The 22,681-nt window shown below is 47.7% G+C and overlaps 1 protein-coding gene across 5 annotated transcripts in view; it reads right to left on the reverse strand.

The window, feature by feature from the left end:
- The window catches only part of EEFSEC (eukaryotic elongation factor, selenocysteine-tRNA specific), a 260,797-nt gene that overhangs the window by 134,835 nt on the left and 103,281 nt on the right, over positions 1-22,681 (reverse strand). For all 5 annotated transcript variants that reach the window (XM_054551284.2, XM_002813162.4, XM_063721707.1 and 2 more), the window contains exons 3-4: positions 13,933-14,029; positions 11,376-11,540 (exon numbers count right to left, since the gene is read on the reverse strand). In XM_054551284.2, the coding sequence (XP_054407259.2) occupies positions 11,376-11,540; positions 13,933-14,029 (262 nt within the window). The remainder of the gene's footprint in view (positions 1-11,375; positions 11,541-13,932; positions 14,030-22,681) is intronic.

The following is a 22,681-nucleotide window of genomic DNA, read 5'->3' on the forward strand; positions in this document are numbered from 1 at the left end:
TGATACCTGTCAGGGACTCCAGTCCCCAACATGACACGCATCAACAGTATCTGGAAAGGTTGTGGGCAGGGCTGGCTTCATGGGTGTGCAAGCTGAGGTCACACAGCCCCACATGGCCACACTTTCATCTGAATCAGAGCTTGCTTCCAACCTAGAAAGGCAGTGGTCTTCAGACAGTCAAAGACCAGATACTCCTTTGTGGACCAGGCAGCACCCATGCTTGCATTGGGCACAACCTGGCACTGTCAATTGCCATTTACACAGCATTTTCTGCACCAAGGCCACTCCCAGCTGGGGCTCTGACACTGGCTGGGCACCCACTTCCTAGAAGAGGAAACTGCTTTGGGCCCCAGTGTCGAGGTCCTGCCAGTCCTCAGGTCACTGCTAGACCCCTCGATGACATGCGCATTCTATTCCAAAGGCACCGCAGCCCACAGCTAGAGGGAGGAAATGACTGCACCCCCAGAGGCCTACAGGCATACAAGTTTCGGTAACCCCAGCAAGCCCGCATACATCTCACCCCCTGCTTCTGCATCTGACAATTCCATTGGCCTGAGTCACAGTTTCCCCTTGAAACCTAACTGACCACTGAAGGTAAACAAGATTGTGAAAGCAAATGGCCCTCGGGAAGAACCATTCCCACCTGAAGGCTGTTCTTACTTATTTAAGAAGGTGGCCTGGCCATACAGAGGGGCGTGTCTTGCCACAGTCACACAGCTGGCCGTTTACACCTGGGACCCAAGACCCTGTGTTCCTGCAGGGCACAGTGGATGGGAACCAGCCCTGGCATTCCATAAATGTTGTTTCTAATCAAATCCCTATCTTGTCCTAGAAACAATAAAACTCATTTAATTCCACCCAAAAGCACGTATAAGTTAGAGTGGTTTTCATACTACAACTTGTAGGGTGCTACAGCTGCCCTGGGAGTGTCCTGAGGCCACCCTGGGCCAGGGCCCACACCGACCTAGGTTCCCTCAACATGTGGCTTCTACAGGTGATGTCCAGAGGCCAGCCACATTCCCTACCTGCACCACATTTGGCACCTCCACATCTGCTCCCCCAGCAATCACTGAGTGCTGCCTGACCGCCAAGGCTCCACCTAGAGGGTACAGGGGCTGAGGCTTCTTGTGGTGACTGTGCCCACATGCGTGCGTGCTCTAGAGCAGCTTGACCCTTTCCTCCTCCCCTTTGCTGTGACTCAGAGGAAGGCAGCGTGGTCAACCCCACTGATAGACAAGGGCGCTGAAGCTCAGTGTACTCAGGGAACTCGCTTGAGCTCACAGGGCCAGCACATGGGTACAAACCCAAGCCCAGTTGCTCTCGAAGCCCTGCTGTCACTTCTTTGTAACACTGCCCCTCAGCTGGAAAGGGCAGGGTACGCTTGAGTGGTGGCTGCACTCAGGCTTTGGGGTGAGCAGGGGAGAGGCTGAATCCTAAGACATCTACCCGGTCTAAGAGCAGGAAGCTGCAGTTAAGGAGCCTGGTTGGGCTGGGGCAGGGCTTGATTTGTGGTCTTGGGCATTAGAGCCCCATCAAAGGGTTGGGAGGCTGCAGGTCAACCTGGGCCCAAGTGGGACTCTAGATGCTTACACCAGGCTTGAAACACACCAAGCATGACCAGACTGAGCTGGCATCTCTATAAAGGGGGCCTACCTCAGCAGTGGGGCAACACCACTCCTGCCTGTCCCCTTCCTTAAGAAGACACCACTTGGGTTAAAGCCGCCATTTTTCCCCTGCTCCAACAATGCCTGGGCCACCCAGTGCCATCCTTGCAGAAGACTGTGTGAAATGCTTAGGCCTATCAGGAGCACAGACAGACCCACTGTCGCAGGTCCAGGCCGCTCTCAGCACAAGAAGCTGGCTGTACCCTCTGCCTGGACAGCTGACTGCAGGTCAGGACTCCAGCCAGCCTCTTAAATGAGGCCCCCTGGAAGCCATGAAGAAGGATAAGGCAGCATGAATCAGCAACTCTAAAAGCAGCTCCATCAACCTTGAGTTGGAGGTGCCCTAGGCCATCTCCACAGCTGCTTCATGTCACAGGGGCAGGTTCCAGGGGCTCTGCAGCCTCCTCACACCCACCCAGGGAGCTCAGGCAGGGTCAAGAGCACATGCCTTGGACTCTGGCTGCCACAGCTTGAATCCGGGTTCCTTCACTGATTAGCCTGAAGAAAACTTTTAACATCTTTGTGTTTCTGTCTCATCCCCGATAAAATGGGATAATCGTACCATCCTCAGAATGTTGTTGAAAGCCCAGAATGAACATATGTAAGGGTCTCAGAGCAGAACCTGGTACATGCAAGAAAATGGCTGACAGACACTCCCCAAGCTGTTGTCCACACTGGGGCTCACTCCCTATGCCATGCAATCCCTGACTCCACTTCAGAATTCACTGCTCCTACAAACCATCAAATGCTAAACTAAGAATACTTGACCCCCACTAAGCCAGACATAGCAGCCTTCTTTATCCACCAGCATCTGAGCAATCAGGCCCCTTGGGCCCAGTGTGTGCAGTGGGCATTGGCACCATCTCTACATATAGACACTCAGCAAAAACAGCCATTCTCAGAAATTAAAGGAGACCCACACACGAAAGAACTAAAGGGAAACAGGTCTTCTGGAAGCGCATGTTGGTAGCAGTTCGTCTAGCTGCAGCAGATTCTCAGGGGCCTGATGGAAAAGGGCATGCCATTCACTTGGGGTTTGGGGGTTAAGAAAAAGCTCCAAGCTTCCACAGGAAAAAGGCCTGCAGGGGCAGCATCGTCCAACCTGCCAGAGCCTTAGGACACTGAGCATTGATCTCTGACAACAGCACCTGCAAAGAGAAGTCTTCCTGAGTTCCCTGCCTCCTGTAAGGTCAACCTTCCATCTTTGCCTGTTGACTGTCCTTCCTCAGCTGTGCCTCCTTAGGGAGACAACAGGATATTACAACTTGGCTGCAGGTGTGATTCAAATCCTCAAGCCAGGAGAAAGGCAAAACCTCACAGAGGCTCTTGGGGTCCTGGGTGCAGGCAGGAAATGCAGAGCTCAGACCACCCCACCCCAAGTCTCTGCGCTCCATGGGCCAAGTAAAAAGGCCCATTAAAGAAAAGACAAGATGCAGAGTTGTACAGGGTGGTGATAAAGACAGTGAGGCTTACATCAAGCCCTGCTGCAAGCACGCTATGTGGCTCTTGTCAAATCCTCATGACAACCTCTGGAGGAAGCCAGGGGAGGTAACTGCCCCAGGAGTGATGGGGCAGGACTCAAACATAGTCCATCTGTGTCCAGCACCTGAGCTGTGATGGTGTGGACACTGGGGAGCACCAAGCCAGTGGATACCTCTCAGTTTTGCCTGCCTGACATCTATTCTGCATTTCCTAGGAGTAACCCAACTTTCTTAGTGAACCATCCCTCCCACCTTGTCCCTTCTAGCTCCAGGGGTGGACATGTAACCCAGCCAGCCCAATTAGAGCACTGTACTCATCCACAGGGATGAGCTCCCATCCAACCAGGCCAGGAGCAGCCCGTTCCTTAATTGTGTTCCTAACAACTAGGAAAGAGATGCCATTTTACTCTCATATCATAAATGATACTTTGGTCCAAAAGTAACAGATAGCCCTGACTGGAACCGTGTGGAGATAGAGCTCTCACAAAACACAAAGTTCTGAGGCGGGGCAGACACACAGCAGCCCTCAGGTGCAGGCTCTGCTTCTGGGCAGCTCTCCTGCCTCCCAGCCTCTGCAAACCTCCAGGCTGGGAGTAAGGTGGCCGTTCAGCCCCTGAGTCCAGGCATCATATCCTTCCTCCCTTCAATGTCCAGTGAAGGAGAAAAGCTGTCTTTTCCTGTTGAGTTCCAAAAAGCAGAAAAGCTTTTCCCCAAACCCCTAGGAGATGTCCCTTCACATATCATTGGCCAGAGTCAGGTAACAAGTCGCTGACAGGGGAGGGGTGTTCCACTGCCAGGATGGATCCTTCGATAGTGTGGTGTTCAGGAGTCAACCACAAGTAGCACTGCATCTTGGATTTGAAGGAGAAAATGGAAAGCCAGAGCTGTGGGGATTATGCCAGGGAAGGTGCCACCTGAGTGTGTGGCCCACACACAACAGGGCAGAGCCAGTTCTTGAGCCAGCCAGCGCTCCTGATGACATCCAGACATTTCCACCCCTGAGCCTATCCGTTTCCTATCCTGCTTAAGGCAATTGAAGTTGGGTTTCTGTCCTTTGAAACCAGAGTACTGCCTGATACACAGAGAGCAGTGGGAGATCTTATGAGGCTTTAAGACAAGAAACTGAGGCTGGAGAGGTGATAATGAAGAGCTATGCTCTGCCTTCCATGCCATGCACTTTAGATTTTATCCTGGAGACAATGAGGACAGATGAGCAGAACAGCAATAAGGCTTTTCTGTCAGCAGGGCTGGGCTGGACTCAAGAGGAAGACCTGGGAGGCAAGGGGAGGAGCAGCATGCCACAGGAGCAGCCCTGCAGGGCCCAGGAGCTTGAACCTGAGCAGTGGCCATGGGGCTGCAGAGGAAGGGCCTGATCTGCGAGGCCCCTCCTGAGGGCGACGACCAAGGGTGGGCTGATCTGCTCAAAGGGCCTAGCATGGCTTCCTCTGGCTTTCCCAAAACCTTCCTGGTTTCCTTCTCTGCCTTCTCTCCTTCCCAGGGGAGCTCCAACCCTGTCCATCTGGTGCACCACACATGGGCACAGAGAGCAGAATCCCGTAAGCTTCCACTGCCAAAAGCCAGACAACCATGAAACATCAAATGCACAGAAACTGCCTTTCTTTATGTATCTTCTGGAACAGAAAATAGTTCAGGATGAAGGTCACTCAATATTTTCTAGATAAAAACACATGGCAGCAGAGGGAGCTCAGCCTTGAGAGCCAATGTCCACAGGTGTTAGAAAGCCAGCTCTGCAGCCTTGGGCACCTGATTCACAGTCACCGCTCCCAGAATGAGGCAGCACAGGGACACAGGGAGCATCTCCACTGCTGCTTACTGATGGAGCATCAGGACGCAGCCTTGAAGACACGGGCACAGCCCCAGCAGGGAGTGGCGGGCTGCCCAGCTCTGGGTTTCGGCAACTGGCCCCAGGGTGGCAGTGACTCCAAACACAGCCCTCTCAGGTCACTCATTACCTATTTCCAATCAAAATCCTACTGAAAAACAACTTGTTTATTTGCTTTATTGGCTTTTTCCTATTATTCCTTTCACCAAATATTTTCTGGGCCGAGCCCAGGATGGATGCCGAGAATACAAAGATGGAAGAGACTCAGCCTCTGTCCCCAGGGAGACCAGGGTCCACAGGAGATGCAGGCACACACAAATACAAGCAGCAGGCAGCACAGAGGACGGGGCACACCTCTACCCAAAGGATGTGAGCCCTGAGCTGTGCTGGAAAGTGAGCATACTGTAGGTAGGGGAAAGCCCGGAAGGGCTCCAAGGAGAGAAGCAATGCAGCATTCCTCTGGGAAGGAGAGTGCGCAGCGTTGCTGGAGGTGCAGGAAGGGCAGATCTGGAAGAGTCAAGACTGCAGGCTTGTTTGGGCAAGAAAATGGATTCTTTCCAGATGTCATAATCTTATCTCACCCTTGTGATTAGCTTCAAAGAGCAGAGGCAAAGGTAAAAGTAAAAACACCTATCAGTATTTAAGGTTTTCTTTTCCCTTTCTTGGGGGTTTTCAACGAAGAAGAAAATCAATCTGAATATAGACTTGATTTGGGAGGAATATGCTATCAAATTCTGAACTCTTCCCTAAAAGCTTTATCAACTAAATAGGTATCCAAATATATCTAATAATGTTTGTCATCATTATCAGAACATTGATTGGATTCATAGTGGACCACAGTGGGGTTCGCAAAGCATATTTGCATTTCAATAACTCACTTAGCAGCCCTGAACAGGACCTTACACCCAGGAAGGTGCCCTGCCACTTACTACTTCCGGAACCCACAACAAAAATTCTACATGAGAATAATATCAAATGGCAATAATAAACATGACAAGAGTATCAGCTAAAGCTTGTGTCTCCTAGATGCCAGGAACCTTATATACATTATCCCTAGTCCACACCACACCACCCTGACCCATCTTCCAGAGGTCCTGGACAGAGCCAAGCACACAGGGGTCATCCCAAGTTTGAGCTGAACCAGTGAAACACGAAGAGGTTGACTGACTTGCCTGTGGACACAGAGCTGGTACATGCCTGCCTTGAGTCCCTCTGCACTCCCAGCCCCTGCTCTCTTTCCCCATGGTCTGTGGCTTCAATAGTTTCTGATGTTACAACCCCGATAGCCAATCATCACCAGAAACATCACTAGCCTGAACCCCCAAGATCAAATCTTATCAGAGGGATTTCTCAGGCTGAAGATCGAGAGAGCCAAAACGCCTGAGCAGAAAGCTGGTGACTCTTAGGATAAGTGGCCTTTAAACTGTTCTAGGGACTAAATGGAATTTTTTTCTCCTTTACTCCCTGTTCCCCAACATTTTCTTGCTCAGCTAATTGGCCCCAGCTGGGAACAGACCTGGGCAACAGAAACAGGGGCCAGGGTACGGCAGGCTCCGCAGGCCAGCCCAGGCTGGGAGGGGAATGTGACTGTTTATTTGGAATGGCTGTGCCCTGCCTCCAAGGGAGTTCAAGCGGTCAGATGTGTCCAAGTCTATTAGTGAAATCTGACAGGGATGTCGCTGTGTTTGGAAAGAGGGCCATGGCCCCCCATGTCCCGGTGCCCAATAGGCACTGGCCACCAATCATGGCTGGAAGAGGGCAGGGGTGAGAGGAGGTCAGGAGTTCTGAACCTCAGGCTCTGCTACAATGGGCTCTCGTACATGCCGCAGCCCAGGCAAGGCCTCAGCAAAGCACAGCAGCATGGCCACAAAACTGCCATGGGGCCTGCAGGCCCTGCCCTGGAGTAGAGGCACCACTACCAGCCCAGGCATCTCCTCTGGGGCTGCCGTGGCAGCAGGGCACACGGCCAGGGCTGGGTCTTTGGAGCTGGATGAATGACTTCAAGTCCCAGCTCTGCTGTCCAGTTGCTTAAGTTCCCCGGGTCTAGGTTCTCTCACTTGTGGGATGGGCACGCCAGGAAAGAAAGGAACGGGCAGTGCTGGCCATCAGTATGCAATGGTTCTGACATGTTGCCCCCAGAAGCCCAAGATGGTGAGCACGGGCAGCGATTCCCTGTGAGGAAGCCAAAGCTCAGAGTTAAGGGACCTGACAGGATCAGAAAGGACTTAAGGCTTTTTCTGATTTCAGTCCTTTCCATGCAAAATTCATAAGTTTCTTAGGGCTGCCATAATAAATTACCACAAATTTGATATCTTAAAACAACAAAATATTTCTTCTCTCACAGTTCTGAAGCCAGAAGTCCAAATCAACGTGTCAGCAGGGCTGGTTCCCATGGAGGCACCAAGGCAGACTCATCTCCATGCCTCTCTCCTGGCTTCTGGGGGCTTCCGGCAACCATGGGCACCCCTTGGCTTGGAACAACACAGCTCCAATCTCTGCCTTGGTCTTTACATGGACTTCTCTCTGTGACTCTCCTTGTCTTCTCCTTGTCTGTCTCTTATAAGGACACCGGTCATTGGACTTAGGGCCCACCCTAATCCAGGATGATTTCTTCTTAAGATCCTTACCTTAATTACATCTGTAAGACCCTTATTCCAAAATGGTCATATTCTGAGGTTCTGGGTAGACATATTTTGGGGGACCACAATTTAACCTACTATAATCTACCCTCTGGTACCCAAAATTTACATCCATCCCACATGCAAACTCTCAGTCCATTAAACCATTAACTCTAAGTCCAAAATCTCATCTAAATTATCAACAGCTCAAAAAGTTGCTAATGTCATCATGTAAGTCACCTAAGCAGGTAGGGGTGAGACTCTAGATATGGTCTATCCTGGGGCAAAATGCCTCTCCATCTGTGGACCTAGAAAACAATTTACCTACTTCTAACATTCCAAAAGGGAGACGGTGGAAAAAATACAAGGGTCATTGGTCCCAAGCAAGTTTAAAACACAGCAGGGCAAATTCCATGAGGTTTCAATACCTGAGACTGACCTCTGTGGCTACTCCCCTAGCCTCGCTTCTGTTTCCACAGCACTGCTCTCAGAGTCATTCTTCCTTTTTTAGTTTTTGAAGGATAACATGTGTTTGTAGCTGAATTGTTCTATCAGCCTGTTTCTTGTCTGTAGAATCCCAGAAGTCTGACAGCTTTTTATTCATTTGTCAAGTCTCTCTCCCTTTCAGTCCAGTATTCTTGCTGGTATAACATTCTCAAAATCCTTGAGGGTCTCTTATATACATCAAGGGGTCCATGCCATTAGCCAAGACGACTCTCCGCATATCCTTGCTATAGAAGTCCGTCTCTATTTCTGGCTGCTGCTAAGTTGCTTGGATCTGTGAGTCACACACCTCCTCTCTTCAACAGAAGGTTGTCCAGGCTCACCTTTGGCCTTCTCTCCAAGGTATGCTTTCTCAGCAGTGAATTTCCTAATCTTAACGTCCTTTGCAATCTAGAGGGACTGAGAACCTCCCAAATCATCAAGCGCTGATTTCTGTTTGCTAACAGTTCCTTCCTCAATTCATTCCTTTTCCCTCATGTTTTACTATAAGCATCAATGGAGAAACAAGGCAGCATCTTTCACACTTTGCTTAGAAATCTCCTTAACCAAATGTCTCAGTACATTGCTTACAAGTTCTGCTTTTTCTGACTAGTAAATTAGATCATCAGGTGGTAGACACCAAAAGTGTTAAAAAGTAGGCTGGGGAAAAACAGGTGCACAAAAGTAAAAGGAGAATTAAATTTGTATCTGCCAAGCACCTGCCATGTGCCCAAGTACTAAAGATCAGTAACTGGCATCCTGATAGGCAAGTTCCACCTTTATAAGGACAAAAAGGGTGGCCAAAAAGCTCAGAACAGGACCCCACTCGAACATCCCTGCCTCCTTACCACTACTGACTTCTCTGCCTCAGCCCTTCTCCATGCCCTCAGCCCTAACATTGCAGCCACTGACTCTTATCAAAACCCTTTTTCTCCCTCTAGAACCTCAGGTACCCCCAATTCAAAGTCTACCCCACCCCCCAGAGAGCCCTCTTTTGACACCTCTTTCATACTCCCAGCTCCTCTCCCAAGCTGCAAGCATGTCTTCTCCCAGAGTGGAAGAGATGCCAGGTCAGAGTGGCCCCCAGAGGTCTGACTTAGGAAGCACAGAGACTGGAAAGAAATTTAGTACTGATTCATTTTCTGTTCTAGCAAAGAATCTGCAAACAGTCACCAAAGTAATCTTAATTTTGTTAAATATAAACTGAATCTACTTTTACACTTTTGTGCTTTATTTTTGAAGATTTGCACTTTTAGTCCCTGGCTTAAACTAGATTTTATTCAAGTGGTCTTTTTCTGGGACCAGTGGTCTTCAGAGGAGGATATGACAGCAGGTAGAGGAGGGGACTGTGACTCACAGTGTCCAGGGGACATCCTAACACCCAGCTCTGGCCAGATTCCAGGGCTCCTTGGATATGGTAGGGCCCTGCCATTCGACTCCTCCCACTAGATCCAAGGGGCTCTGGAACCTGGCCAGAGCCAAGTCCTTTCTTTTGTTTTGTCCTTTCTGATCAGGAGACTCTTCCCTAATACCCCTGGCTCCTGCAGGAGGAAGTAATAGACACACTGCTGTAAAATGAGCTGGAGGGTTGAAACGTCAGGTTGCCTTCACTTGGGGGAACCCTGTTCATGCCTGCACTCCATGAAATGCCCCTTCCATATATCCAACCATGCTGCTCTAGACCAGGGATGGCACACACAAGACATGGGTGCCAGTAGGGACCCTCTCCACTTCCCTCACTCAGGCCAGGTGCTGCTATCATGGCCTTCTCACCCGGTGGGTGATGTGGTTCATTTTATGTGTCAACTTAGCTGGGCCACAGTGCTCCAACTTTATTCTGAGTGTTTCTGTGAAGGTGTTTTCAGACGAGACTAACATTTAAATTGGCGGATGTTGAGTAAAGCAGATGACCCCTATAATGTAGGTGGGCTTCATCCAATCAGTTGAAGGCCTTAAGAACAAAAGGATTAACCTCCTCAGAGAAGAGGGGATTCTGCCAGCAAATGGCCTTCAAGCTGCAGCTCCTCCCTAGGCCTCAATCCTGCCAGCCTACCCTGTAGATTTTAGACTTGCCAGGTTTTATAATAATATAAGCAAATTCCTTAAAAAACATATCTATTTATCTATCTGCATCTAATACTAGGTGCATTAGTTGGTGTTCTCCAGCAAAACAAAACTAATAGGAGATACAGATATCTACATATTTACAACTATGTATCTTTACCTATGTATCTATAGATACCTATATATCTGTATCTCCCATTGGTTCTGTTTCTCTGGAGAACCCTAACCAACACACCTAGTGAGCCAGACAACCTTAAAATGCCTCAATACAGCCTCCAGGTAGCCACTCCCAATTAACATGCAAATTGAAATCATGCACATCCAAGCCTCTCTAGCAGCTAGCTGAGTCCACAGGGCTGAGCGCCTCCACTTCCCTGCACTCTAGGCTCCTTCAAGGATTAGAGAACTGCCCTAGACCCCAGCATTCCAGGCAAAGTCTCACATGAATTCTAAGTAACCTGTGTTCCCTACCTTTTATTCTTGTTGAAGGGGAGGGCAGTCAATGAGGCTATAAGTTTCTCTTGTTGCATAAAGTAAAACTATTAAAAATGCCTTCTGAATAAGGGGAATATCAAGGCACTAGATATCTTTTAAATCAGAGCCAGGCCATCATAGTAGAAGGAGGGGTGATGGGAAGGCACCAGCCACTCATCCTTCTCACAGGTCTTCATAAGGATAATGCAGTATCTGTCGATGGCCACCAGGAGTGCAAAACCAACCTGGATTTCTTCCAGATTCTATGACTCTGAGCACCACAAGATTCACATCGTGTTTAATTTGAAATTACTGTGGTTAAGAAAAAGGTACTCAGAAATAACTCCACACATACTTGCCACCCTGACATACAGTCAGTGTCCAGAAAGGGAGGTTTCCCCTCCAGCAGCCCCACTTGTTAACCATGTGATCTCAAACCCAACTCACCTTCTGGAGCCTCAGTTTCTTTATCTACACAGAACACCTACTTGGGAACACCTCCTAGTGGCACATCATAGGCCTCCAATAAACAGGGGCTATGAGAATTAGGGAGAGCAGCAGTCCTAGAATCCGAGGTGAAAGACTTGGAGCTGGGCGGGGCCAGGCAGCCAGAGGGGAGGTGGGGTGGAGCAGGCAGTGGGAGTCCCAGGGCAGGCACAGCAGGCTCAGCAGCTGAATAGACAAAGGGACAGTCCCCCTCCCTTGCTGCCAGCGAGGAGGCCAGAAGGGAAGACAAGGTAAGACTGACCTTGAGGGCAGGGATCTCCACACTGTCACCGAGGCTGATGGAGCCTGAAAGGATGGTCCCTGTCATCACAGTGCCTTGGCCTTTGATGGAGAAACAGTGGTCCACAGACATGAGGAACGGTCCCGAGGGGTCTCTCGTTGGGATGGAAATCTGGGACGTCAGGAGCTAGAAAAGAGAAACTGGTGCCATAGTCCGTGGGGAGAGGAGCCAGATGGGGCAAGGCAGAGGAAGGCAGAGGATGTGGCCAACCAGCAGTTCATCAAGGCTGCCAAGGTGAACTCAGCTCAGAGGTCCATGCCCTGCCAAGGTGGCCAGGAGATCAAAACCACCTAACTCCCTGACTGCATTCCAAGCTTCTGTCATGCTCTCAGCTCTTTCCACTCAGTCTGAAGGAAAGGGCACCTGGAGAAGCCTCGTTTGTCTTCTCCCGTGGGACTGCTACAATGGTCTGTCCTGCCAGGCCCTCCATGCTGCAGCAGAGTAGCCACTAAAGGACACCCTGTCGCATTGCTCCCTGGCCTCATGCATTTCCCCAGCCTCCTGATGTCTTCAGAATTTAAAACTCCTCATCATCTAGCCCCTAGGTACCTTTTAGGCCTCATCTTCTGCCACTCCCTGACGTATGCCAGAAGTCAGCCACCGGCAGGCCTAGAGTTTTACCAGCTGGCTCTGCCTCACCTGTACTGCAGCAATACCTCCTCTGGACAGGCTTCTCTGTATGGCCATGTTTCCCCTGCCCCCATCACCACAGCTAACACTCTCCTGTGATCATCTGTTTATTGTCTCCCCCATAGGGCTATGAGGGCCAGGTATCTCCAGTAGCTGGCATCATGCCTGAGAGAATGACAAGTGAAAGAAGAAGAAACAAGGGGATGTGGGGAGAGGGAGGAGGAAAGGGTTGTTCCCAGGGTCCTTCCTTCTCTGCGGACTCCACATGCCTCAGCCTCACCGGCCAATTCTCCTCATGCCACCTGTGTGCCGGGAGATGCTGTCAGGGCTCATCACCAATAAACAAATGAAAACAAAGACTAGGATTCCTTGTGTTTGCTACTTTTTCACTTCGTAAGGGAACAGGCTGTCAAAAAAGTATTCAGTGGTGAATGTTCCAAAGTCTTAGTCTTGTGATAACAATTCTTTTGGAAAAACACTAGAGATTCAAACAAAACAGGCTTGGTCTGAGATTTATGTAGAGGCTTCTTAAAGGAATATACAAACATCTTTCATAGCAGCATTTTTGAGGATTTTGCTTTAACAAAAACAACTATCTCAGGCTCCCAGACAAGTGCTCTCAGGAGCCTGATGAAAAAGTAACAAAAGCCTCACCCAGAAAACATTTGTTTTGCTAAGCTGACAAGATCAGCACATGTGAATCACAGAAATGGTGGCAGTGCATGTACGTGGTCACACCTCATCTTGGCTCTGCGGAGCCAGGTGCAGGGGGGCCGTGAAGCTGACCCCAATGATCAACCTGGGTCTCAATTCCAGCTCCACCGTGTAACTTGCTGCGAGACATGGGTCAAGTTATTTAACATCTTTGAATCTCAGACTCTTCGTTGCTATATGGGGATAAATAATTTCAGCCTCCCTGAGTTTTTGTGAATGTCAATGATCCTGTATGTTAAGAACTTAGTACAGTGCCTGGCCTGTAAACATCAACATCACTGTAATAGTAAGCACTGACATGGCACTGTACCGAGCACATTATACACATTAACTCATTTAACCCTCACAACTCCACGAGGTATGTGCTATTATCTTCCAAGTGAAGGAACTGAGGCAAGAAAGAGTAGATCATTTGCCTGAGGTCAGAGAGAGTGGTGGTGGAGCTAGCACCTGAACCACAGTCCAGCCCCAGAGCCATGCACGTTGCTACTCCACCCTGCTGAACTGTCCTGAGCACTCTGTGGAGGAACTCTGTGGCCCCATTCTCACTGCTACCTTCCTTAATACCAGCACCATCAGCACCCACACACACCCTTCCTGATGGATGACTGGGCTCCCTCCCTGACTACCAGCACAAGTTAGGAAGAACAACCTGGGCCTCAGCCCCACAGCTTCCGAAGATAAGCGTCCCAACTTTGGTGGAGGTGCCCAGGATGGAAGCTGCACTGCCTCTGCTGTTGGGCTCATGTCTTTCACCCCTGCCTCACTGGCCCCCAGCCCAGGTGGGGTACTGGAGGAGCTGATACAGTCTGAAGGACTGGAATGGATGTCACGGTCCCAGGGTTCCAGACGGGTGGGAGCTGCTTTGTCTGAGTGGAGGTATGACAAGAGAAAGGAGAAAGTGAGGCACAGCAAGGTGTGACGAGCTCTGCAGAGTTTCTGGCTGGAGGGTGAGTCATGGGCTTCAGTGAACCTTAGGAGCCCTAGTTTGGGTTTACCTTTTTGAGGGAGGTGGGGGAGTTGTGCTAAGGTGTTAGCAGGGAGGTTAATGGAACCAACTGAGTCTTCTTGCTAGGGCTGCCTCTCTTTCTTTCCCAGGGGAGAGAGGGACACAAACAGGCTGGCCTGAGCAGCGCTGGGGCTAAAGGGCAACCTGGATTCAAGATGACAGTACCTCAATGAGCTCTGGAATGCCCTGTGGAGCTTCAGTTTCGGGGGCTTCTGGTCCCCCTGGCTTGGCCGCCACGGGTATAATCGGTGCACCTCGGAACCTGAAATGGAAAATAAGTCCCATCACCGTTACAGAGATCAGCAACATGGACACAAAGCACGTCCATGAAGCACCTGGCACAGTACCAAGTTCAGTGAGTGTCCTCTTCTCTCCCCTCATCAACCAAGCCTAGAAGACAGCACCACTGTACTAGCATGTGGCACATGATGCAATGGAGGCCCCAAATTTCCCCCTTTGGGGGAAATGTACCTGCATTGGACATCAGAATTTTAAAGGGCTCTCTTAGATATTAACCTCCACTTTCAGAGCTCTCCCTAGGAAGGCAGCAGTGATCCTGGCCCCAGGCTTCTGAATAAAAGACCTCCTTGAAGAAGACCAATAAATACATCCCAGCCATCTGAAGAGATGCAAGAAATAATAGTGACCAAAAAGTCTCTGCAGATGTACCTGGAAGCACATCTCTACAATCTCAGTTTGTAATGCGGAGCATTCTTGCCTAAACTCTACCGGGAAAGCCCCTGCATCTTTAAGAAGACATACTTATTCTGTGTGGACATTTATCTTTCCCATTTAAAAAAAGGAACACTGTTAGGGCAAAAAAAAAAAAAAAGAAGGAAAGAGAAAATAAATAACCCATAATCCCATCATTTGGTGTATTTTCTTCCAACCATGGTTTTCCCGTGCTTTGCCAAGGGATTCTTTTTTTCAGATTTTGGTTATAGTACACGTACGATTTCATATCCTGCTAATTTATTTACCATTATATCACAAAGAACTTTCTGTTGAATGAGAGCAACAACAATAACAACTTACATGGCTGAGCCAAGCCTATAATGTGAGGTTTAAATGAAAACATCTACAACATATGATGGAGTTGTTGCCATCTTACAGATGAGAAAATGAGGCTTAGGGAGTCTAATTGATTTGCTCCAAGTTGTTGGCTATAAGCCTTAGAGCCACATTTGAACCCAGCCCATCTGAGTCTGAAGCCAGGGCTCTCAGTCTCTTTGTCACACTTCTCCCCGCCTGGGCCTGTTCTTTCATTGTTGACACCTGGACAATTGTACCACCCAGAATTTACATACTTGTACATGCTTTCCTCCATTACTTATTTGTGATATTTCAAATTTTTCACTATTATAAATTACACTGTGATAAACATGTCAGTGGGCATGAATGATTTTTTTTTTGCCTCGGCTTTGGGATGAATTCATGGGGTACACATCTAAGAGTGAATACACACTAAAAGATCAGCAAAACGATAGAGCAAGGACATCTGAAAAGCCCTCTTCCATGGAAACAAAGAACACTGGCAAAAATGATCAGAATCAACTTGTTCAGAACTCTGGAAATTAACCAAAGGCTTGAGCAATCTGTGGAGTGTTTATTCAAGAAGAGTCTCAGTAAAACCAAGTGAGCTTTTGATGTTTTAACTTGCCCTCTTCCTATGCTAACTCTGCAGCAGTCCTGAAAACCAATCATGGTGAAAACCAGTAGCCTGCCAGGCACTGAAAGGGGCAGAATGGGTTTGAGTTCCTTCAAAGCCCTTCTTCCAGAGAACGATCATGATTTTCAGTCTGGTGGTTCCCTGGAAGGCCCTACTCACAATGCCATATTTATTTAACCTGCCTTGGAGCTTGCTCAGTGCAAATAGCCTTTTCCCTGGGGGAGTTTGTTGAAAATAATCAGAGGCAATTGTTTAACATCACAGCTGCCTGAGGGAAGCTGTGAGGTTTAATAGCCAAAAACTTCTCAAATTTCATGGAAAATATTAATCTACACTTTCAAGAATCTCAATAAACTCTAAGTAGGATAAACTCAAAGACACCCACACCTGGCACATTACAATCTAACTGCTGAAGGCCAAAGACAAAGAGAATCTTGAAGCCATCAAGAAAGAAGTGACTTAACTCATCTACAAGGAATCCACAATAAGATTAGCAGCTGGTTTCTCAGGAAAAATCGTGGAGGTCAGAAGGTATCAGGATAATATACTCAAAGAAGTGAAAGTTAAAAATAAAAAAAAAAAAAACTACCAACCAAGAATTTTATATGCAGTAAAAAATGTTACAAAAATGAAGGGAAACATGGGATCACCACATGATCCAGCTATTCCACTCCTAGATATATATCCAAAAAGAACAGAAAACAAATACTCAAAGAAATACATATCCATACATGTCCAGAGTAGCACTATTCACAATAGCCAAAAAGTAGAAACGTCTCAAATGTCTATCAATAGATGAATGGATACACAAACTATGGTGTGTATATATACACAACAGAATATTATTCAGACATAAAAAGACATGAAGCATCAATACATACTTCAGTGTGGATGAACCACAAAAACACTGTGCTAGGTGAAAGAAGTCAGACACAAAAGGTCGCATATTGTGCAATTCCATTTATATGAAATACCAGAATAGGTAAGTCCATAAAACAGAAAGTAGATTAGTAGTTCCCAGGCTGGTGGGGCACAGAGAATGAGGAGCAAAGGGCTTAATGAATACAATTTCCTGTTGGGGTAATGAAAATGTTCTGGAATTAGATAGTGGTGATGGTTGTACAATTCTTTCCACATTGAAAGTATGAATTTCATGGTATGTGAATTCTATCTCAATTACAGAGAAAATAGATTGAAAGGTATGCTACCTTTTCCACTACCACAATGAACATCTAAGATGCCTATTTCACTGCACACATAACAAAATAGTCTTTTAAAAATTATTTTAAATATATACTTCATTTTAATTTGTATTGCCTTAATAAGTAAGCCATACAATATTGAACCACTTCCAACTGTTTGTATACCCAATGTATTTTCAGGAGACATTTCTGTAGCACTTCTAGTTCTGGAGTTTGTTTCCTCCAGGAAGAGCCACCCTTACCTTCCTGACACTGAGGCCTGCTGTAAGTGCTTCTCTGTATATAGTCTAGCATGCAACACAGTGGGAGTGACAGAAAGAGACAGGACCTTTTACCGAGCACCAACGGTACAAGCAATTGTGCAAGAAGCTTTCCAATCCCCAGCTCCTCATCACAATCCTGTAAGGTGGGTATTATTCTTCCTCCCCCTATTTCATAGAAGAGGGTCCTAAAAGTTTGGCCAGCTTTGGTAGCTTGCTCCAGGCCACAGGCTAATGAGTGGTGGGGCTGTGATTTAAAGCCAACTCTGAGTTTACTTTAAACCTGAGACTATCATGAGAACAATCCTCCATCAGCCTAGGCTGGAGGCAGGGGCATGTGTCTCTTTTCAAATCCATATGACAATTTGGAAAGTAGCTGATCTTCAAGGATCAGGGAACATATATTTAAGTCCTGTAGCCAGATTAATAAAACCCTTGCCCTTAATTACATACATTAAATATATGTAATTTTAGTTCTCAAACCAATGAAAAAACGATATGATAGCTATAATTATAGTACCCAATATTATGACAGTTTGCTATCATTTTCAAATCGCAGACATAAATTTATTGAATTCTTAACAACCCTCTGAGGTAGGAAGAACTTCTGTCATCATTCTCACATTCAGAGTCATACATTCATTCTCCAAATATTGGTGAAGCACCCACCATGCACACAGCACCTGGCTAGATGCTTTCACATGACTCCATTTAACCCTCACAGCAATGATGTCAGGTATTATATTATCATTTTAGAGATGAGAAAACTGAGGCACAGAGAGGTCAAATGATTGCTAAAGGGTCACACGTGAAGCAAATAGCCGAAGCAAGGAGGAATCCAGAGCTCAGCACTCTGGTCCCAAAAGCCCTACTCCAGAGCCCTGTCCTTCCCACAGTGCTGGGATCCCCAGAACGACCTCCAGCATCCCCTCCCTAGGGACACTGACCTGGAAGATGGCATCAATGGTCTTTCAAAACACAAAACCAGAAGATTGAGCCCAGTGCCAGCCTGGGCACAAAGAGGGGATGACAAAACATCAAGGTCGCTCTGCTCCCTCCCTTCCTCCTCCTCTGTCAGGGTTGACCTGCACATAGACCAATTGTCCCACATCCTCTTCACAAGCTTTGTCAAATTTGTGTGCCACCTGAGCTATTCTTTGCTCATTTATTTTCTTTAAAAGAATTAATGTTCTTACTTAAATATATTTATTTTAAAACACAATTTCATGTCACTATCTAAATGGAAAACCACCACATTCCACAAATAAAAGGTAGAGTAGAAGCCCTCCCACCACTGGCCACTTTAAGGACATCCATGAGGCAATGCTCTGCACTCCCTCTGCAAAACCTGCTCCTGGCTCCTAGCATGCCAAACCCCCATGCTGGGGAGACAGCTTGACGCACACAGGCCATGCTCAAGGGGTGAGTACTTCCTGCACTTTTGCCTCCTGACCTTTATGCTGAACCTGGTTATGCTGTAAAGTTGGTAATGCCCGTTATAAGTTTCACTGTAACAACATAATTTAATTTAGTATCATGAAACAACAGTATAAAAATAGCTGTTTCTATGAAAACTAAATTGAATGCTCTGGAAAGGTGTGATAAAGACAAATCTCCTTAAAATCTGGTGTTAAATTAGGTGTGGATAAGAAAACCATAAAAGACCTGCAGGGAGGTTGTGTGAAAACAGAAAAATTCTGTACTCAGACTTGCTTCACTGAAATTGTGGGCAGTGCACTGCATTCCGGAGTGATTTATAGATGAAAGGTGACTTGGAGCTCTAGTTAGTGGGCTCATTCTGGAAGAAAAGACGAGCTGGGCAGAACATATCCCAGCAAGTGGCAGGTGGAACAAAGCTGTGGAGCCCCTCTGGAGAGCATCCGAGCAAAGAGAAAGGAACTGCTGCTCAAGCACTCACAACAGAATTAAAGTCAGTCACTGAGGCTTTCTCTGGGAAATCTTACTAGAGAGCACCTCCACAACACTGAGAAAACCGCAAAAACCTAGAAGATGTGACCAAGAGAAACAATCATATGCAAAGAAAAGTATGCCACACTTGGATAGAAAAAGCCAGAATGATCACAGTTGCTGCCCACAGTGATGCAACTGGAGCCTGCACGCTACAACTTTTCCTTATTGTGAAATCAGTAAACTCTAGAGCTTTCAAAAACATAAATTCTGGGCCAGGCATGGTGGCTCATACCTGTAATACCAGCACTTTGGGAGGCAGAGGCAGGAGGATCACTTGAGGCCAGGAGTTCTATACCAGCCTGGGCAACACAGAGAGAACCCATCTATAAAACAAGTGTTAAAAATTAGCCAGATGTGGTAGCGCATGTCTGTAGTCCCAGCTTCTTGAGAGGCTGAAGCAGAAGGATTGCTTGAGCCCAGGAGTTCAAGGTTATAGTGAGATCCAGACTGGGCAACAAAGTGAGACTCTGTCTCAAAAATACATACATACATACTGACCAATAAGAACATACAGAATATAGCTTACTTAACTGTATTCAGACCAAATGAATTAAAGATAACATATAGATTATAAGTGATCATGCATGGAAAACTGAAATTATAAATGACACAAAAACCAAACATTCTTCAAAAGCACAGCCTGAAGAAGTGGAGTCAGGCCCGAATTCAGAACTCAAATCCACATGCAGCCAAGAAGCCCCAGACCAGCCTGGCCCGGCTGCCAGTGTCTTGGTGCTGATGAGGAAAGGGAGGCACGATGCTGCGAATGTCGTATTTCTTCTGTAACAGCTTTTATTGTTGATTTTATTAAATAAACATGCATGTATATGTTTTAAGTTAAAATATTATGTTTAAGGCATGAATGTGTCATTTTTTATGATTCTCTGCTTCAAGGGACTTTTTTGATTAACCAACCACAGTCCAATCTCAGGGGACAAGAAATCTTCTACTACTGTAGCTACAAAAATAAACACAAAGAAAACAAAATAGAGCTATTAAATTCTAGCTAGATACTATTACCTGCTGAAGGCGCTGAGCCTGGTTAAAAAGTTAGGGAAATCTTTAAGACACAACAGTACCAATTTGAGACATTTTTCTGACTTAATAAAAGAGATTTAAAGATAACTGAAGAAGGATTAACTTTCATTACAATTTTGCCACATCCAAGCACAGTCCCAGATGGATCTTGTGTGACATGTGGTGCACGTCCCTCACTCTGAGTAATACTGCCTTCATCTTCCTCGGACCCTAGGCCATCCCCTCACATTCCCCTACTGTAGCCCCAAACAGAAGCCAGGCGAAGGATCCAACCCAAGAAGAGGCACCTGAAGGGAAGAGCCCAAGCTTGCTGCCAGGTCTATGGGGGCCTTCCAGGAACCCATGCTGACAGCCCAGCCCTGGCCCCACTCCCCAGCCCCTCCATGCTCTTCCCTGGACTCACATCCAGAGACTCCTACAGCTCCAGATTTCTCTCCTCTTGGGACAAAAGCCCTCTTGCTTGACATCCCCACCCTGCCACTTTCAATCAACATCCGATTTCTCCTTCTCATATTTCAAACAAATCCCACTTCTGTTTACCCATCAGAGCTTATGGCTGATTTTCTTACAAGGTCACCTGTCTCCTTCCCTTTTAAGTGCAGGACATTTACTAAGCACTTCCTCTGCGCCAGTCTCCATGGAACATGCACGACGAATACACAAAGGGCTCCCAAGAGCAATGGGGGTGAGGGGCTGGGGCACCAGACCAGGGTGCCAATTCCATGTGACACTAAGAGGAATGGGGGCCAGGCTTCGGGGAAGCATGGCAGAGAAAGAAGTTCCTGAAGGTCAAGAGCAGCTCCCAATGGTCAACTCAGTGCTCTTCCCTTGCACTCGCTTTCCTCTGTGGCATCTGACCAGGTGACTGCCCAGTAGTGGCATCCTTCCCTCCTCCCTGACAATCCCATACCTTTATTTCCATGGCCCTTGACTATCCTTCACGTCCCCGAGAGGCCCTTCTTCATCACTCATGCACCCACTGCAGGCCTCCCCAAAGAGCGGCCGGAGAGGCCAGCTCTTCCCCTGCATGCTGACCGTGGGGGCCACAGCCCCCTTGTGGGCCGCTCCCAAACTGCATCCCCAGCCAAGCCCCCTTCCCAGCACTCTAGTTCTACCCTGCCATCTGCCATCAGGCTGCCTCCTGGCCTCTAATTCCTGGCCTCTGATATGGGATGGCATTGCCCTGGCCTCTGAATTAGTCCTCTCTGACTGCATGGTCACTGATGTCTCTCATCAGTCACTGCATCTAATTGGTTCTCCTCTTAGGATCTTGCTCCAATCCATCCTGATTTTCATTCTTAATGGGTTCCACTCTGGGTCAGGCTCTTCTCACCCCAAGCCTCCCAACTGCCCTCCAAAGTGTGTGCACAGACCACAGCTGTGAGAACCTTCCAGCAGCACCACTCTGAGGTGCTGGCCCTCTCCCCTCCCCACTCTCAGGACTCTGTGACTGTCCCGGGATGAAGTGCCGGCCCAGAGTGGTACACAAGGCCCTCTGGGGTCTGCTCCAGTCTCCCCACACTGATTCATCTCAGCAAAAGCCCTGGGTATCTGGATTTTTAAAACTCAAGCTCACACTGTTGCCCTCACCTCCTTCCCCTCCTCTCCTAGGCAAACCTCACCCAGGCAATGGCAGCCTGAGGTAGGATTCCAGCTATAAACCTAGGACAAATTTCCATTCCACAGCTGGTTTATGCTATTTCACCTCACTCAGCCCCCATTTCCCTGTCCAACCGGAGATGGCATGACCTAAATCACAGGGTTGTCTCCCAGACTGAATCGGTTAACATGTGTAAAAGTGCCATTTGGAACTCACGAGGAGCCCTGGGAACTGCTGCAACCACCAGCCGTCTGTACCAGCACAACAGCCACAGATGATGGCACCCCTTCCCAGTGGCCAGTTCTTGGCCTGTGCTCCATATTTTGAACCTCACCCCTGCTTAGTCATCACATACCCTTCTAGATTTAGTCCTCATTCCTGACTCCCCAGCCAGAAGCAAACTTGCCTTCCTCAGAATCCCCTTGCTACTCTGAGGAGCCACTTCAGCTCTGGCCTTTAACTCCAACACAAAGCAAATTCCCTAGCTCACCTTCGTCATCGTCCAGGTACTCAGGCTCTCCTGCCCAACTGCATGGGAAGCTCCTCAGTTGGGAGGAGCTTAATTCAACTGGCCTTTGAAACCTCACCCCACTGCCCTGGCCTGGTTGGGAGCAAACCTTTGAAGAAAATCAGATTTTTTTCTTTTTTAAAGACAAGAGAACTAACTCTGAGGAGGCTGCAGTTCCCTAAAGAGCGACTTAAACAATCTCAGGGGCCACTCATTGCTCCAAAGGTCAGTGTGACACAATGATTTCAGTTCAGTAAGGAGATTCCAAAGAGGGCCAGAGACCTACCTGTCAATCAGTTCTAGAGTAGCTCAGACATGACACACTGCCCCCACAGAAGTAGCGGGGCTTAGGTCTTTGCCTTGAGAAAGGCAATACCCAGAAGGAGAAAAGAGAGCTTGGAGAGGGAACGAGGGAGGGAAAAATAATTCACAAAGGAAGGAACAGTGAGGAGAGGGAAGGAAAGAGGAAAAGGAAAAAATAACACTGAGGAAAAGAGACAGAAAAGAAGAAAAGAAACACAAGAGAGAAAATGGGAAAGGCAGGAAAAGAACTCAGACTTCTCTGCGATCTGCTCTGTACCAGGCACCAGGCTTGGTGGTGTCCATACCATCTCAATAGTCCATGGGCAGGGGCTCAGGTACCATATTCAGAGAAGCTATGACTTG

The sequence above is a fragment of the Pongo abelii genome, chromosome 2, assembly GCF_028885655.2.
Source record: "Pongo abelii isolate AG06213 chromosome 2, NHGRI_mPonAbe1-v2.0_pri, whole genome shotgun sequence".
NCBI lineage: Eukaryota > Metazoa > Chordata > Mammalia > Primates > Hominidae > Pongo > Pongo abelii.